Genomic DNA, 17,571 nt, shown 5'->3' with positions numbered 1-17,571 from the left:
TATGTTATAAATGTGACAGATGCACTGTTAAAAGACCTTCCTTCAAATTCATTACAACCACAGTCTGAGAACATAAATATAACGTCTCCTAAATTTCAATGCCCGCCCTTGAGTGTAGAAGAACTGAATCAAATTATTGACTCACTCAAAAATAAATCTTGTAGCGGGTATGACGGAGTGCCTATGAAATTGATAAAATTTGCAAAAAGCTCTTTAATTAAACCATTAATGCATCTGGTAAATTCTTCTCTCATTACTGGCCTATTTCCTAGTAAGGTAAAATTGTCTAAGGTTGTACCTATCTACAAAAAAGGTATTGTAACAGACATTCAAAATTATCGTCCGATTTCAATTTTACCATCAATTTCAAAAATTTTTGAAAGAACCATGCACAATAGATTGGTCAAACATTTAGAAATAAATAATCTTTATGACAAGGAACAACACGGTTTTAGAAAAAAATAAATCTACTATAACTGCATTGATAGAATTCACTGAGTCTGTAATAGAGTCAGTCGACAAAAATGATAATGTAACAGGAATATTCATGGACCTATCAAAGGCTTTTGATAGCATATCTCATGAAATTTTACTTAACAAATTGCAAAATTTAGGTATCCATAATATTCATTTAAAGTGGTTCAAGTCATATCTATCTAAAAGAGAACAATACGTTGAAATAACTCACATAAAACATAACAAATTACTAAAATTTCAATCCAACACCCAATTAGTAAAAAATGGAGTACCCCAGGGGTCTATTTTAGGTCCTATATTATTTATATGTTATATAAAGGATATGCCAAACTGCCTTAGTAATCTTGAAAGTTCAAAAAACCAGCTGTGCCTATTTGCAGATGACTCAAATCTCATTATATCTGCAAAAACAGAAGTCGAATTGGAGATATCTGCACATCTGCAACTCTCAAATTTACAAAAATTTTTCACTGACAACAAATTAGTTTTAAATACTGATAAAACTAATTTTATTTCTTTTAATACAAAACAAGACAGAAAACGTTTATTTAAATCCTAACATATTGATAAACGATTCCAGTTTGGATCAAGTTTCCTACACAAAATTTCTCGGTCTAACAATAGACAAAAACCTTAGCTGGAATCTTCATATTGAACAGATAATTAAGCGGATAAATTCTGGGTTATATGCTATCAAAAGACTTTCTTATTTATGCAGTTTGTCAGTACTAAAAATGGTTTTCCATGCACATATTCAGTCCCACATTGCATATGGGATAGGAGTGTATGGAGGAACCACAAACCAAAACCTAAATAAAATTCTAATTTTGCAAAAAAAAGCACTACGAATAATGTTGAAAATGAAGAAGGATGAGTCAGTGAAAAATAATTTCACTGAACTAAATATTTTAACAGTGCATAGCCTTTATATTTTAGAATGTGTTATGTATGTTAGGACCTATCAATCTAAATTTAAAATTCATTGTGAAACCCATACTTACAATACTAGGAATAAGAAGGAATTAGTAATACCACGACACAATTTAGAATTTTATACAAAAAAACTTCTTATGCAGGAATAAAATTTTTTAAGTCAACTCCAAAAACAATAACAAGAGTTGAAGATATTAAGAAATTTAAATCAATGTTAAAAGATTATTTAATTAGAAAAGCATTTTATTCATTTGAAGAATTTTATTCAACAACATGATCTACTATAATCATCCAATTATGTAACTTAGTTGTAGTGACACTATTTATTGTACCCATGTACATAATGTAAATAAAGATATTTTGACTTGACTTGACTATAGCAATGTATACCCCATCAGGCACACGACGCGCTTTACGAAAGCTCGGTGTGTACCTGATCGGGTACACCATGTCATGTGAAAGATCGTGTGTACCCAATGGGATACACTTTGTCATGAACGTGTTAAGAAAGCAAATAAAACTGGTTACATTTAACAATCAATTACTGAATAATAAGTACTATTACAAATGGCAAAAGCTAAGGAGACTACTGGATATATATTAGAGCTGAGGGATAGTGTGACTTACCGACGCTAACAACACTCGTCCTAACAGCATCATGACCAAGATTACTCTAAAGAGCTAAAAGCTGAACTGAACTTGGGCATAGAGTTTCGACTAACTTTTGGGTTATATACTAAGATGGTGCCTTCCCTCTGCAAAGGAGGCTGAGCCTCCCCTACCGTGTCACACTCTGGGTAGTTCTGGGTCTCTCATTGATTAGAGGGCCAAGAGGGACCTATCTCTTGCCCCTTATTCGGTTTTTCTGGTAATAATTTTGGTTCACCACATGTGAATACACAGGACTGAATTGGTTTCCCACAGTCATCCATTAGTTGCAAGCCAATATCCCACATGATGGTTTTCATAAGATTATTTTTTATTGCCTCATGTGTTAATGGTCTGAATCTCTAATGCGCTTTCTTTTAAAGTCCGAAATCCTGTGAACTCCAAATAAATCCTTTAAGCCTACTCTCATCTGGATGCCAGACCTGGATTATACTAAGTACCGCCTACATTGCCAGACATTTGTAGGGTCTGAGAAGATACTATTTATAACCGATGCTAAACAAATAATTATATTCTGATCTCTGTCTGTTTTCTAAAACTGACCTAGAACTCAAAATAAAGTAATATATAACACTTACCTCGATCGATGAAAGTTGGTTGCTGATGAGCATCATCTAGTTCTTCTCTACGAATATGCATAGTTCGGTCTTCTTTTTCATCTCCTGAATCATCTTCTACAACAATTATATCAATTTAATATCAATATAGGTGCCAAAAGAAACTGCAAGTAAAAAACTTATTAAAATACAAATTAGCTATTGTTAAATGGAGCACAACTCCAAATCTGTTGACACATACAAAAGTTCCTTCTCTTACTGAGTCTTTTCTGTTATACATTAACCCTAGACGTGGCAAAAGACTCGTTTCGAGTCTTTTGAACAAAGGTTTTGTATAACTGATATTTTTCGTAATTGATTGTATCGTAACACGTGTTATTATATATCAATAAACGCGGAAATATATGCTGAACATTTTGATATATAATACTTTAGGTTTATATTAATTATAACATTCAAAACAATTATAAACTTTCGACAAAAATTTACGATCACTTGCCGCTGCCATGAATATGGCCTACATTTCATATAGTACCCTATTTACTGGCTTCATTATCTAATTGACTATTTCGTTTCTGAAGCTTGATGTTGGCACCACTGTGTTCTACGTCTTATTATTGAATTTAAACATTTATTGAATTTCTTTGTAGTGTATGCGTTGCTATTTCTCAAAATGGCAAGACTCGTAAAAGAGCTCTTTGGTTTTCGTGGTGTTGCAATAACGTTGGAACATTATTAGCTTGTTTTTTATACCAGTGCCAGTGAAATTTGAAATAAGATAATTCAATAAAAATCAATAAAACGTTTGAATGGTATTTTTTATAGGAGTGAGAACTTTTTGTTTTTTTGTAGAACTAAAACTTTGTAAGTTCTGCCAAGTTTCTCTGTCAAAACATGTACATGTAGGCTATATATTTTCTTTATTATTATAACATTGTCTATATTTTTGGTTTGTAACAAATTTTGCATTGTTTTTACGATCTTGTGTTAGTTTGTTTATTCACTGTTTCCTGGTAACAAATTTCATTTTCAAGTTTGATCACAAACAAAAAACAAAAATAATAATTTACTGTAATAAACTGATGGTAGATCTGTAGAAAAACTCTTTCTCTTCAAAGTAAAATATAGTATGCAAAGATTCTACAGCATTTAGTTTGTTTTTTACCAGTTTCAACAAAATAACTTTTTTTTGCTATTTTGAAAAATTGTATATTTTTTTATTTATTTTTTTAATAACTTTCAAATTTTTTTCCTTTGGTATTTGTAGGTAACTATTTTTTCTACCTTTTGTATATAATGGATTTTCTGTAACTATGTTTTTATTATTTTTTACAAAGTGTCAAAATTACAATTTTAGTTCGGTCAATCAATTTTTTTTACTAATTCAGGTTTCAAGAAATCATTTTATTTTGTCATAATATGAAAATTCAACTCTTTCTGAAGAATTCAGTATGCAACATGACTAGGTTAGAGTAAAAAATACATTTTAGGTGAATTTTTAAAAAATAGTCTGCAAAGTGGCCAAAAAGAGCTTGCCACTGTGGAAGTTTAACATTGCCACTTCTAGGGTTAATATAGTTCAGATGTTTCAACAAATACAAAAAAAAGGAACAAGTCACGTAAGGGGACAGAGTGTAATGAGGCTGAGCAAAAATCAATTCCTGTAATAACATTTTTACCAAGATTCCAACTCCTGATGTACAATTTAGAACAGAACTAAAGGATTGAACCAATTAATTTCAAATTTTATCCCCAGCGGCTAATTATAAACTTTTCAACAGATTAGAACACCCCCAACACAAATATCAAGCTTTGAACTTTTTTGGATATTTTAAATTGTTTATCTCATCAGGGAGCTTATTTATTAACTTAATGCCAACCTCGAGCGGAAAATGTTCGAACGTGGCAGGTCTCTGCTGTTGAATACGGAAGTTGTATCAAACGAATCTTTGGATTTCATTTTTTAAATTAGTCGGACCGCTTTCTTTTGAATTCTAAATACTCTTTCAAATTTGTATTTAAAATTACTCTCAGCTTAAATTAAATTTGTCTCAGCCCGTATGTTAAATATGAGCATATACAGGGCCAAAATAGGGTGTTCTTAGTACGCCCAAGGAGCGAAACTTTGAGAGATTTCTTAAAGCATAAAGAAAGGCCAATGGTGACCCTACAGTGAACAGGAAGGAGATTTTAGAGCTGCTGTTGGAAACGCACTTTCTAGGAAGTTACTTGACTCAAAATGAGGATTCTTATTCTCTAGTCGAGGAGAGATCTGGCCAGGAAGTAGCCAAATCCAGACAGCGGTCAAAAAGAATATTCATATTTGAAAGAATGAAATGGGCAATAAGATCCTTTAAGCCATTTAAATCTCCTGGGGCGGAAGGAGTTTTTCTGGCCCTTCAAAAAGGGTTGGATATCTTATTAAATACTCTGATTATTCTGTTCAAAAGCAGCTACACCCTAGGATTTATTCCAAAGAACTGAGGACGACACTTGTGGTGTTCGTGTGGAAAAAATATAGGGATCCTACTCAACCCAACTTGTACAGACCCATAAGTCTAACCTCCTTCATAGTGAAACCTAGGGAAAAAATAATCTATAGACATATTAGGGATGAAACCTTACAAGTCCACCCACTCAGTCTATCTCAATATGTGTAGGTGGAAGGTAAATCAACTACCACCGCTCTCCACAGCTTAGTGGAAGCGGTGGAGAACACCTTCAATGAAAAGGAAGCTAAGGAGTCCAAGCAAGTCAGTGTCTTTATGGACATTGAAGATGCTTTCAACAGAGTAGCATATCAATCCATGGAGGCAACTATGGATTGGAGTTCCCTTGAATGCTCTCAAGTGGATATCAGCCCTCCTAAAAAGCAGACAAGTTAAAGCAAAAATCAGGGACGAATCAGTCACCATCACAGCCCAAAATGCTGCCCCCAGGGAGGGGTTCTGTCTCCCCTCCTAAGGGCGATGGTGGTTGATGACATTCTAACTAAAGTAAAGATGAGGGGAATAAGTCTACTAGGCTATGTTGACGACCTAGTGCTTATGGTCAAAAGGAAACACAAAGGCATGCTGGAACGCCTAATTAAAGAAGAATTCAATTTCATAAGCAACCGGTGTCATGGGGAAGGATTAACCCATCAAAAACAAACATGATTACCTTTACCAGGAAAAGAAAGTTCCAGCTTGTACAACCTTTTCTGGAAGGAATCCAGGATTAAACAATCAAAAGAAGTCAAATATCTGGGCATAGTTCTGGATGAGAGGCTGACTTGGAACCCACATATTGAGAACACAATATCTAAATTGACAATGGCCCTTGGGGCCTACAAGAGACTCTGGATTTAAATGGGATTTGAAACCAAAAAATGATTTATTGGATATATAATACTATTATAAAACCAATTGTTACATATGCTGCATTAGTGTAGTGGCCAAAAGTAGAACAAAAACAGTTACCAAGAGCCTACAGTCTTCAAAGGCTAGCTTGTGTAAGCATCACAGGAGCTCCTGTCCAACCCTGGCACTTAAAGGGGTCCTGGGATACACTCCTCTGGGGCAGGAGGTGATGAGGACAGCTGCTCTAAGCACAATGAAGCTTTTAGGAACAAAGGTCAAAAGCAAATACAAATGTAACAATATTTTTTGGAAGGACCTCCTCAGAAGGTCACATGAAAATAACCCAGGAATTTCCTGACGCTGAAATACTAACCAATGTGTCTGAAGCAATGGTTAAGAAATATTCCTTTGAAAAACCATATACAGTCTCTATTGAAGAAAGAGAGAAATGGATTAAAAAGGAGGCCTACCCTACAAAAGGAGTCCAGAAGTTTTACGCCCTGATTCTAGGGTGGTATTTGGAATATATGGACCAGTAGTTAACCTAGCAGTGCCCCTAGGAAAACATGCCATAGTCTTCCAAGCAGAAGTCATGGTAATATAATCATGTGCCAGATGACTCATACAAATGAGGCCAAAAGAAGCAAAATGTCAGGGTGTGAATAATGAATTCCCTGTCTTTTTTGAATCCTTGGTTCTAAATTGAATTTTGCATGCAATAAGGCTTGAAAAATAGAGATTATACACTCTAATGATTTTTAATTACGAAAAAGTGGCCTAAATTCGTGAAAAGGCCCTGCTCTTCACTTTTGTTGTGATAGTACATCATTAATTACATGAGTGGAATGTACTTAAAGTAAAATTCCAAGAAAGGTGGGACTGAACAGGCCAAAATAGTCCCTTCAGAAAAACTTGACTTCTGATTTCAGGAGTCAAGCCTGCAACAGCATCAGATTTCAGATGCTGCATGTAAGAGGAAGGTGAACTGGAGCTAGTCAACATTCACAACAATAAAACAGTTGGGACAAAAGATTTCAGTTTACAGACAAGAAAGCATACTTGATATAACTTTTTACAAATTTGTTAAAATTTAATCAGAATTCCTAAAAGCTTCACTGATTGAAACCTGATTTACTTCCTTGGTTTATAAACTTTATAAAAAAATGTTGAGGTTTTTCCTGATTATAAAGTATGTTACTGCAGGATAACAGTATAAGTTATAGGCTGAATTTAAAGCTAATTACATAATATTTCAAAAAATCTATGTAGAGTGGGATGCCGTCTAAGTGTTATCGGCATAAATTAAAGAATTAGTTGAGATATTTTTCTATAAATAATTTATTGTAATCAAAATCAGAGATGGACCAAATACCAAACCTTTTGGTATGTCTCTAACTACTTTTTTTGTATTTGATTGCTTACCTTGGATTGCACTATAAATCTATCTGAGAGATATGAGTGTAGCATTTGCTACATAGGAAATTAAAAATTTATTTATTAACCATTGATGGGAGAAATTACAGGTAAAAATGTTTTAGAATTTAATTAATGATGTCAAAATGCAAAATGTAGGTAAAGTAAAATGTGTAATTCCTCAAGAAGGGTCTGCGGATATAGGATGATACAGTAAGACAACAGATTTTTCTAGTAGTCTACTTTGTTAACGGGTTTACAATGAGAGTTGAATTTTGTTCTCTCTGACCTTGTGATTGTATAACTGGAAGCCAATCAAAGGCGTCGCTTGTAGTTACCTGATTAGTGAAAGGGGTTGGTATAAAAACTCTTTGCCCTAAGTACTGCCAAAGTTGTAGACCTACCTGCTCTGAATCCACATTGAAAAATCTTAACTCTAAATATGAGGCAATATATTTTGTTATTTATTGCCAATAAATTACAAATATTGTTATCACAAAAAAGGTCATAATTACATTCATGAATGACTTCATTAAACATTTGTCAGTATTTCCATGTCTGATAGGCAAAGCGAATAAAATAACATTAGTTTGACTAGCATGGTTAAGTTTAACATTGTTTCTTGTTACGTTAAGCTTGTTTAGATTTTCATTTAGTACAGATTAAATCCGAGGATTGACATCATTACTAATCCCCCAGTAGTACAACAGAGTACTGAGAACCAGTCTTTACGTAGAACTACCACATCATCAAGTACCCCATTGATCTTAGCGCTAGCATATTCAGCGTAAAAATTCAAACTTTTCATTTAGACTAGCCTAAAACGACCATCCAATCCCCTAGCATGAGTGCCACCTAAAATTAGTAATTTTGTTTTTTCTTACCTGAGGAAGGACCGTTAGGGCAGGGAGGGGATCTAGGAGAATCACCAAAGTGGGTTGACACAGTTTTTTGTTTTTGTTAATATTTAGGAGTTTGGGTGAGGCAGTGAGATTTGAACAGATCTAAGTTCATTATCAGTGTCCTGACCAGAAACAGGAAGGTATAAAATGGACCTGAAATACAGGAGGTTTAAATCAATAATTTTACTTATTTTAGATTTTACATTGGTACAGTAATTCAACATGTTCGCTGTGGGGTACTGTCCAGACAGAAGCATGTTCCTCACCAATGTACCAATGTGATTTGAAATACAATGTACACTCCATGAGTATGATACCAGATCAAAAGATAGCTAAGAACTCCTAATATAAGGATAGATAAATATTATAAAAGCCATAAATACAAGCAATTAAAACTATTTAATAACTTAAATGTGTTTACCTTCGTTGGAGAATGACTCTTCTTCTTGCAACTCTTTATCTTCCCCATCCTCACCATCTTCAAAATATGCTTCCAAAATAGTATCCAAATCATCACCATCGTTCTGAAAATGTCATTACCTGAATTAAAATAACATGTTGATATAATATATGAAGAAGTATAATAATACCATAAAATTCTTAAAGTTATTAATTGTTTAAGCATTTAAAATCCATAAAAAATACAGCAGAAAAGTAAAAAACATAATCAACAACGATCATACTGCATAGAGACATGTTGAACCTCAAATATTGTAGAATTGGCACAATAGAACCACAAATGCTTATTTCTGCATTGTTTGACATGATGGTTTAGGTTAAATACCTACGAGATGACAGAAAGACGAGTGACATCATGTTGTATATATGTATACAATTAATATTTATTGCAAAACTATCTAGTACTGATCAAAAATGGTATGCTTTCTTAAAACCTATGTTAACCTTCTATGTAATAATTGATGCATAGAAATTAAGCTTGTATATACGTATATTTGACATATTAAGATTCTTTTTTAGTCAGGCTTTTGGATATCCAAAGTGGTTTATCTGAAAGGAGAAATATGTATGCAATTCAAAATTTTTATTAAGTATCCTTAACAGGATGGAACAGTAGTTAATATCTGCCCAATTTTAATTTCTATAAATTACTTAACTTGCACATAGTGAACAGCAAAAATGGGTAGGCTCCAACACTTGATACTTATCGGTATCAACGATTCTCTTTTTACTTAATTCTGATTCCAATAGTTCATTACAGAATAATGAGTAAAATCAAAAGAAGTGCTTAACATATGCAAATTACACAATATCATGACTACTGTGTGAAAAGTGAATCTCAAACTCACTAAATCTTTAAGTAAATCTTTTCGCAGATGACTGCCAGTCAGCAGTACGGAAATTACCAATTGCTAGTACGTGTGATTGTCCTACTGTCTGTATAAATAAATAACCAAATTAACAAATTACTGTACGGTTTACAAATAATTTAGTGTACAGTTTGTATTTTCAGTATTTATTTTTATACATCGATGTGAGTCTGATGGGTCTATATGCAGACATCTGTTGCTTGTTGTTAAACAGATGCTTGATAATTTTTGTTTATCTCATAGTTTGTATAGTTGTATAAATATCTCCTCTATAAGAACATATATATATATATATATATATATATATATATATATATATATATATAAAATATGCTAATATATATATATATATTAGCATCTTAAAATACTTTATCATAGCCAATGGTGGTTTGAAGGTTTTGGCTGGCCATTTCAAAACAATGAAAGAATTCAAGGTTATAATATTTAATTGTAGATGTCATTACATGGATTTATTTTGATGGAATAATAATAGTAGAAGTTTAAATATAGTCAATGTGATATTTGATTTAAAAAATTCGCTATCAGTATTATATACGAGGGCTGTTTTTTAAGTAAGGGCGGTTTTTTTTTTGTAAATAAACAACAATTATTTTTTTCAAAATACATTTATTTTCAGAATCTGCATACTTTTCTTTATTTTTCTACATAGTTGCCTTGTTTGTTAAGGCACTTATCATATCTTAAAACTAAGTTTTGAAATCCCTCTTCAAAGAAATCTGCCGCCTGCTCTGACAACCAGGAGTTCACGGCCGTCTTGACTTCTTCGTCGTCATTGTAGCGCTTCCCGCCAAGATGATTTTTCAAGTAACGAAAAAGGTGGAAATCGCTCGGAGCAAGGTCGGGGCTGTACGGCGGATGATTCAAAACTTCCCAGCCAAAAGAGTCGATCATTTCCTGTGTCCGAGCAGCGGTGTGAGGCCTTGCATTGTCGTGGAGGAGCAGAATTCCCTTTGTCAGCATGCCACGTCTTTTGTTCTGAATGGCGCGTCGGAGACTGGCCAGGGTTGCGCAGTAGGCTTCTCAGTTAATCGTCATTCCTCGCGGCATAAAGTCCACTAGCAAAACACCGCGCCTGTCCCAGAACACAGTTGCCATAACTTTGCGCCGCGACAGCGTTTGCTTGGCTTTGACTTTGACTGGAGATGTTGTGTGCCGCCATTCCATGGACTGTTGCTTTGATTCAGGAGTGATATGGGATACCCATGTTTCATCTCCTGTGACAATTCGACTCAACATGTCGTCTCCTTCCTCGTCGTAGCGGGTCAAGAAAGTCAAAGAACTGCTTAATCTCTTTTTTTTGTGATCCTCAGTGAGGAGTTTGGGTACCCATCTTGAGCACAATTTTTTAAAGTTTAGGTTTTCTGACACAATTTTGTACAGTACTGACCTGGACACTTGAGGAAATTCCATAGAGAGAGTGGTTATTGTGAACCGTCGGTCCTCATGAATTTTTGCGTCAACTGCAGTAATCAAATCTCCCGTGATCACAGATGGCCGGCCTGAGCGATCTTCATCGTGGACATTTTCGCGGCCATCTTTAAATTCTCGGACCCATTTCCGCACTTTACCTTCACTCATTGCCTTGGCACCATACACCTCACAAAGCTGACGGTGAATGTCAGCAGCCGACATGTTTCTTGCAGTCAAAAATCGTATCACTGACCGAATCTCACACGCGGCGGGTGATTCGATAATCTTAAACATTTTAAAGATCCACAGTAATGCATACAGGTTAGCTACAGAGCTGCAACTGGCATGAAGTTGTTCGCTAAGAATGCCGGGAGGCGGGGCGCACGCTCGTTACGGCAGGAACGCGAACTACTACCGTGTACGGGAGAACGGCCCTTACTTAAAAAACAGCCCTCGTAAATCAAATAACTCCTATGACCAATTTGAAAAATTCTTGTTATTGTGGAAACTTATGTTTCAGCATAGTTACAGTTGAAAAATTATTGCCAAACTGGACAGCAATTAGTTTTTGAAGGAGTAAATTTAATGTATTCCCAATTTACATATTTTAAGGGACTAAGACTTCAGTTTTAAAAATTAAAAGATCCTGGCTTTAAAATACTCCTTTACTCCTGATACTTTTGGTAAGTCTATATCTTTTAGCATTATGTACATCCAAAGATTTCCCAAAACTCAATTTCCTATAGCTGTCTCACTGTGCTTTCTCATAACACTAATAAGTTACAAAAATATTTATGTGTTTATCTCAAATAAAACTTAATGGTACAAATGATTTTTTCTTCATTTTAAATAAGCGTTTCTTAATTAATCAAATTTTTGGTTTTTTTTCTATTAGGTAAAAGAAATGAAATCCAGTGAACATTCGCCCAGAAGTAAAATAGGACTGAATTTGGCACAATACGTGATATATCTAAAACTTATTAAACATTTTTAGAATGTCTTGCTTGATTTTGTTTCTTATAACTTATTTAACTTAACATATTTTGTAAGGAGCTGTAGTTACTTATTTATTTTACCTGGTGGTTGGAGATAATTGGATTCCATTTGGTTCTCATCTTGATGGTGATTTGTTCCAAAGTGTCTTTAGCCTGCTGGTAATCCTCTGCCAATACAATGTTTGGCCTTAAGTTTGTCAAACAGTCTCGAAACATGTGGTTCATATTTGTAGGGAAAGGGTTTTCAACAGTCCATACAGGACTTGAATACTTGAACCAGAAATAATGCTGAAATAATTAAATAATAAATTCAGGCTTGAGTTGTATGAAAAAAGAAGAGTTACATACACGGGTAGTTTTAAACAATAACTAACCGCACATTGTTTTCATGTAAGATATTGGATGATACCATGCAAGATCAGCCACTCCTTAACTATTTTATCAGTATGTTTCAACTCTCTGCATTATTGCCCACCGTACTAATTAATAATCGTACTGGGCGATAAAGTCCTTCTTGTCACTCAGTTCTTAAATGCCATAGATGATATCTTATTGCTAAAATTCATCAATAATTTATTTAAGTACTTATGAAACTGCAATAAATGGCAATTAATGCTGAATCATTTTGTAAAGGACATGCTAAGATTTGTCATGCTAATAATATCTGCTGAAAACTACTCTATAAAAGGCTCACTGATAAAGCCAATTTTATATTCTTTAAAATAAAAGTATAGGTACAGGATTATAACTTTTAGTTATTGAAATATAACCATTTCCCTAATTCTTTGTTTGAAGGTTATTTGACGATGGAAGGATTGTGAAGGAAACAGGATTTTTCCGGACATTTGCCATCGTTCAGTGAAACAAGAAATCAATAAAATATATAATCACTGATTTCTTGTTTCACTGAACGATGGCAAATGTCTGGAAAAATCCTGTTTCCTTCACATTTCCCTAAACTGAATTAGAGGGGATTGAATTAAATGCGGACACTCAAATCTTATAGAATAATGAGAAAAAATCAACGTTATTATTAAACTTAACACTTTGACGGCCATGTCATGTCCTACTCGTTCACTTTCTAGCACTCTTTTATATCACTAGAATGATCTAAATAGTTCCTATTCATTTTAAATGCATATGATGTTGGTAAAATTCAATATATAAAATAAATAAAACTTGCTAAAATACAAACTTGACACTCATAACCTAGGCCTACAAAGATTACGAAACTTACGTTATTTTTAAACAAAACACTAATTATTTGTTTCACTACATCACTCCCGTGAAAGAGAAATACTTTTCAAAACATATTTATACTACTTGACTAAATAATAACGTCAAATAATATTATATATAAGTACTTGCAACAAGAAGCATAAACAAACTAACTATCCAATACATAAATAACAGCAAAGAAATAACAAGAATGAAAATTAAATACAATATTCATCTTTTCTTCGCCTTGTACCAAAGATTGAAAAGTACCGAGCTTCATACTAAACGATACATTTATTTATCCGCTATCGAATGCTACCATTACTTTCATCAAAAAGCATTACAGTTACTTTATAAAGTGGCTTTTCGTGGCGATGTTTGACCATCGCTGCAGCGATCGGGTTAACGGGATGAACTTGAATTAAAAAAATTCAACATGGCAAAAATAACACACGTACAGTTAAATTAATAGTTATTTGGTAAACTTTTGTACTCTGAAAAATAGTAAAAGAGGTTATGATATATGATTGTAAATTAGTATCAGACTAAACAAACAAACTTTCAAACTGATCTGAATTATTACATTTTTATAAGCCCAATAGAGACACAGTTATATTAAGAGCCCTTCAAAGGGTGAATTACAAATCGTATATGACTACAACTTCTAAACGAGTAGATTTATAAAAAATTACTCAAGAATAAAAAATGGTTTATCACATAGTATTTTATTTAATTGAATATTTATCTATAAAAATATAAAAGATATATAAATATAGAATTTGTGGCTAACATCAATATTTATATTTACGAGGAGGTAATTGTTTATATTAAGAGTCAACCCTCTTCTCCCCACCAACCAAAACATAAAAAAGTAAAGTAACCCTAGTGACAAATCAAATTAAATGGGAGAAACTTTTTTTGTGAAAAAAAACTTTAATAGAATAACTCATTTAAATATAACACATCAAATTTGCCAAAATTTTATTGGGAAAAATTATAGTACAATAAACTAATTGAGTATTTGATCAGGCACTCTTTCAGTATATCATTGTAAACTTCAGTATGTTTAACTTTGATCATTCTATGTAGATCAGTATATTATACTAACACTTATATTTTTATAATAAACCAAAGTAACTATGACACATAAGTTTACCTGAAAATATACAAAGAAATAATCAAGTTTCACTTTGCTTGGTCCATGGTTAAAGTACTGCCCACAAGTATCGAGTAAAGTGCAGACTAGACGGATGCGAAACAGGTGTTCCGGAGGATCCCAAGGAGATGGATGATCATGATCTGTGGCTACTCCAAATGCAATCAGTGAGTACAAAATCTACACAAAGAAATTGAACAGCCCTATATCACAAAGAGGTTAACTATCATTTTTTACATTCATCAAATATATGCTTTATGTTCTTGGAAAATTCATGATTCCACAATATCACAACTAGTGACGTGTTGAAACTGAACCCACTGAATCTTCAAATAAGTCTATTTGCAGACGACAGCTGATCAGCAGTACACAGTACCAATCGCTGAAATATGTTGTTGTAGTACATTCTGTGTGAAAGAAAACAAATTATCCCATTATGATTATTTTTGAAAAAGTTGTGAATTATTTTGTGGAATACTACACAAAAACCAAATATACAACTCAGTTATACAGATACTTACTTTTTTAATTTGGTATGTTTGTTCCTATATACATAAGGAACCATAAAAAATTAATATCACAAAATTACAATTTCTGTATTCCAAAGTATTAAAAATTTTAAACATTAAATCCAACAGTGCAAAGAGTGCAACAAATTAACAACAGTGCAATCAGAGGAACAGACTAGACAAATATGAGTATGGTTAAAAAGCCTTATCCACATAAATAGACCTGTTAAAGCACAACACAACTAAAAATGTTGTACCTTGAATATGTCATTGCTTTCCACCATGCGATAGTTATACAGTTCTCCCAAGTATTTCACCATAGCTACTCTTCTCTGATTTAGATTTTTTGTGTTAGCTTCCAAACCTATCCTAATGTCTTCAAGAACTCCATCTACAACATGAGCAGCTACAGACTCCTGAAACAAGCGGGAATATAAATATTAAAAATGTTTTATTATAAACTGTACAAAATAGTAATATCATAAGTTTACATGAATACCCTGTAAACATATTTAGCCACAACAGTAGAATAATCTGTACAAAGTAATATTACAGCATTTTACTTTTAACCTTTAGTAAAAAGTTAAAATATCAACTAGACTAATTCCTAGTTATTTTGAAGCCTTGAGGCACATGCCCTAACAGTGAAGTGGGAAATAATTACAGCATTCTATTGAACTCAATGTACCTTTTATTCAGAAGTGTTGTACATTAATTTATTTTCACTTATACTTTCAGAACAAAATTCTCTCTACAATTTACACAATAATTACTTACCAAAGAAGAAATCTAGACATCTCTAATCAACAAAACTATTATACTAATACCAAGCCTTTTCTGTACGAATAATAGTCAGACCAGTAATTTTAAATTCACTCTGTAATAAATTGATTAAAACTAAACCAAGTCTGACTACATAGCAGCTGCTGGCAACAACCTGATGACTCTGCAAACATCACATTCCACACCACTGCTGGCTGACTATCTGCTTACAATTGACTGGACTACCTTGGTATTAGATTATAACATTCTAACTCCCAACAATTAATGAAATGAAAGGAAAAATGTCTTTATTGAATACAATGTAAAACATACTCAATTGGCGAGGTTAGTCCTCTCTTACACCTAACCATAAATTAATATACTATACTGTTACTGTAAAACAAGAACCACAATACAGTTTACATTACTATTTTACATTAAAAAATTATTTATATAAAGTAATAAAATGAAATTAAGGTTCTCTATGAAACTAAAAATAAATAAATAGAATAAAACTTACAAGGAAATTAACAGATATTCACCCATCACCATTCATACAAAGCCATCGTCCCATACCCTATGCCACAATATCGTCAACTCGACGAGGCCCGAAACAGATGGTCCCTAAGCACGCCCTGAAACCGTTCCCGACTTCGAATACCTCTGATATGATCTGGGAGATTATTCCAGAGTCGACAAGCAGAGACTTTGAATGATTTACTGTATATAGAGGAAGAAGAAAAAGTGCTTTATTTAAACGATTACAAATAAGGTAACATGATAATCATCTGATAATATTTGCACTATAAAACAATGATATTAAACCGTCTGTTTGGTTGGTCCCTACATTTAAATATATATATATACATTTTCCACATTTATTCTGCTTTAGAAACAAACATCTAACAAAAGCACAAAAAACAAAAAATCAGCTTTACAATTTGTATTATTTAAACTCAAAAAGAAATAAAAATAACAGCAATGTAATTTGTTGCTATAATTAGTTCAGTTGTTATATTTGTATCTCCTGTTGCGTAAAATGTAAAATCAATATATATATATATATATATACACACACACATACATACACATACAGTGCAGTCTCTATAATCCGGCTGTGCGCTAATACGGCACGTCCAGTAATCCGGCACTGTGCGAGCGATGGCGGGTCAGGTCAATGCCAGTCAAGATGCAATTATTGAGCAGCTTGTGGATGATCCTAATGACCTGACGCAAACTGATGTAAATGACTGGTTCACCGGGGAGGAAGAAGAACAATTGTGCCAAATAATGACAGATGACGCGATAGTAGCAAACATACTCGACAGCGGTGACGACGACGAAGGGGAGAGGGGAACTGATTGTGTCGCAGCTGCTCCACAGACAGTAAACACTGATCAGGCGCTGCGTGCGTTCACCACGGCTATAATTTGGGCGGAGGAAAATAGTGCGTCAGCTTCTGAACTCCTTACACTCAAAGGACTTCAAGAAAAAGTGTTGAAGCATTCATTGATGCTAAAAAACAAAAACTATCGAAGACTTTTTTCCTGCCTGTAATTAATAGGCCTATGCAGATTGTTCATTTTACGGTAAGTTTGCATTTTGATTTTCAAATTTTTTGTACTATATCCTTCCGTTGTTTATTTCACAGCCAGATTAGGCATACTGTACTGTTTGTTTATTACGTTTTATTGTGTATTTAGTTATTTTCCAATTGTACTTTTGCGTTCTACTTATACTATACTTTAAACTATACTTTAACTGGTTTCTGATAAATTTCAATGTACATTTTTATGTTTTTCGTACGTTTTTACCCATACACCCATTAATCCGGCAATTTCGGTAATCCGACACTACCAATCCCGATATACTGCCGGATT

At 33.5% G+C, this 17,571-nt stretch overlaps 1 protein-coding gene across 2 annotated transcripts in view; it reads right to left on the bottom strand.

The window, feature by feature from the left end:
* Positions 1–17,571, bottom strand: part of LOC124369048 (regulator of nonsense transcripts 2) — a 129,279-nt gene that overhangs the window by 41,721 nt on the left and 69,987 nt on the right. For both annotated transcript variants that reach the window (XM_046826744.1, XM_046826745.1), the window contains 5 exons: positions 15,187–15,345; positions 14,421–14,600; positions 12,128–12,334; positions 8,714–8,816; positions 2,658–2,753 (listed from right to left, as the gene is read on the bottom strand). In XM_046826744.1, the coding sequence (XP_046682700.1) occupies positions 2,658–2,753; positions 8,714–8,816; positions 12,128–12,334; positions 14,421–14,600; positions 15,187–15,345 (745 nt within the window). The remainder of the gene's footprint in view (positions 1–2,657; positions 2,754–8,713; positions 8,817–12,127; positions 12,335–14,420; positions 14,601–15,186; positions 15,346–17,571) is intronic.

The sequence above is a fragment of the Homalodisca vitripennis genome, chromosome X (assembly GCF_021130785.1).
Source record: "Homalodisca vitripennis isolate AUS2020 chromosome X, UT_GWSS_2.1, whole genome shotgun sequence".
In the NCBI taxonomy this organism is placed as follows: Eukaryota; Metazoa; Arthropoda; class Insecta; order Hemiptera; family Cicadellidae; genus Homalodisca; species Homalodisca vitripennis.
This window is presented reverse-complemented; position numbering and strand designations above follow the sequence as displayed.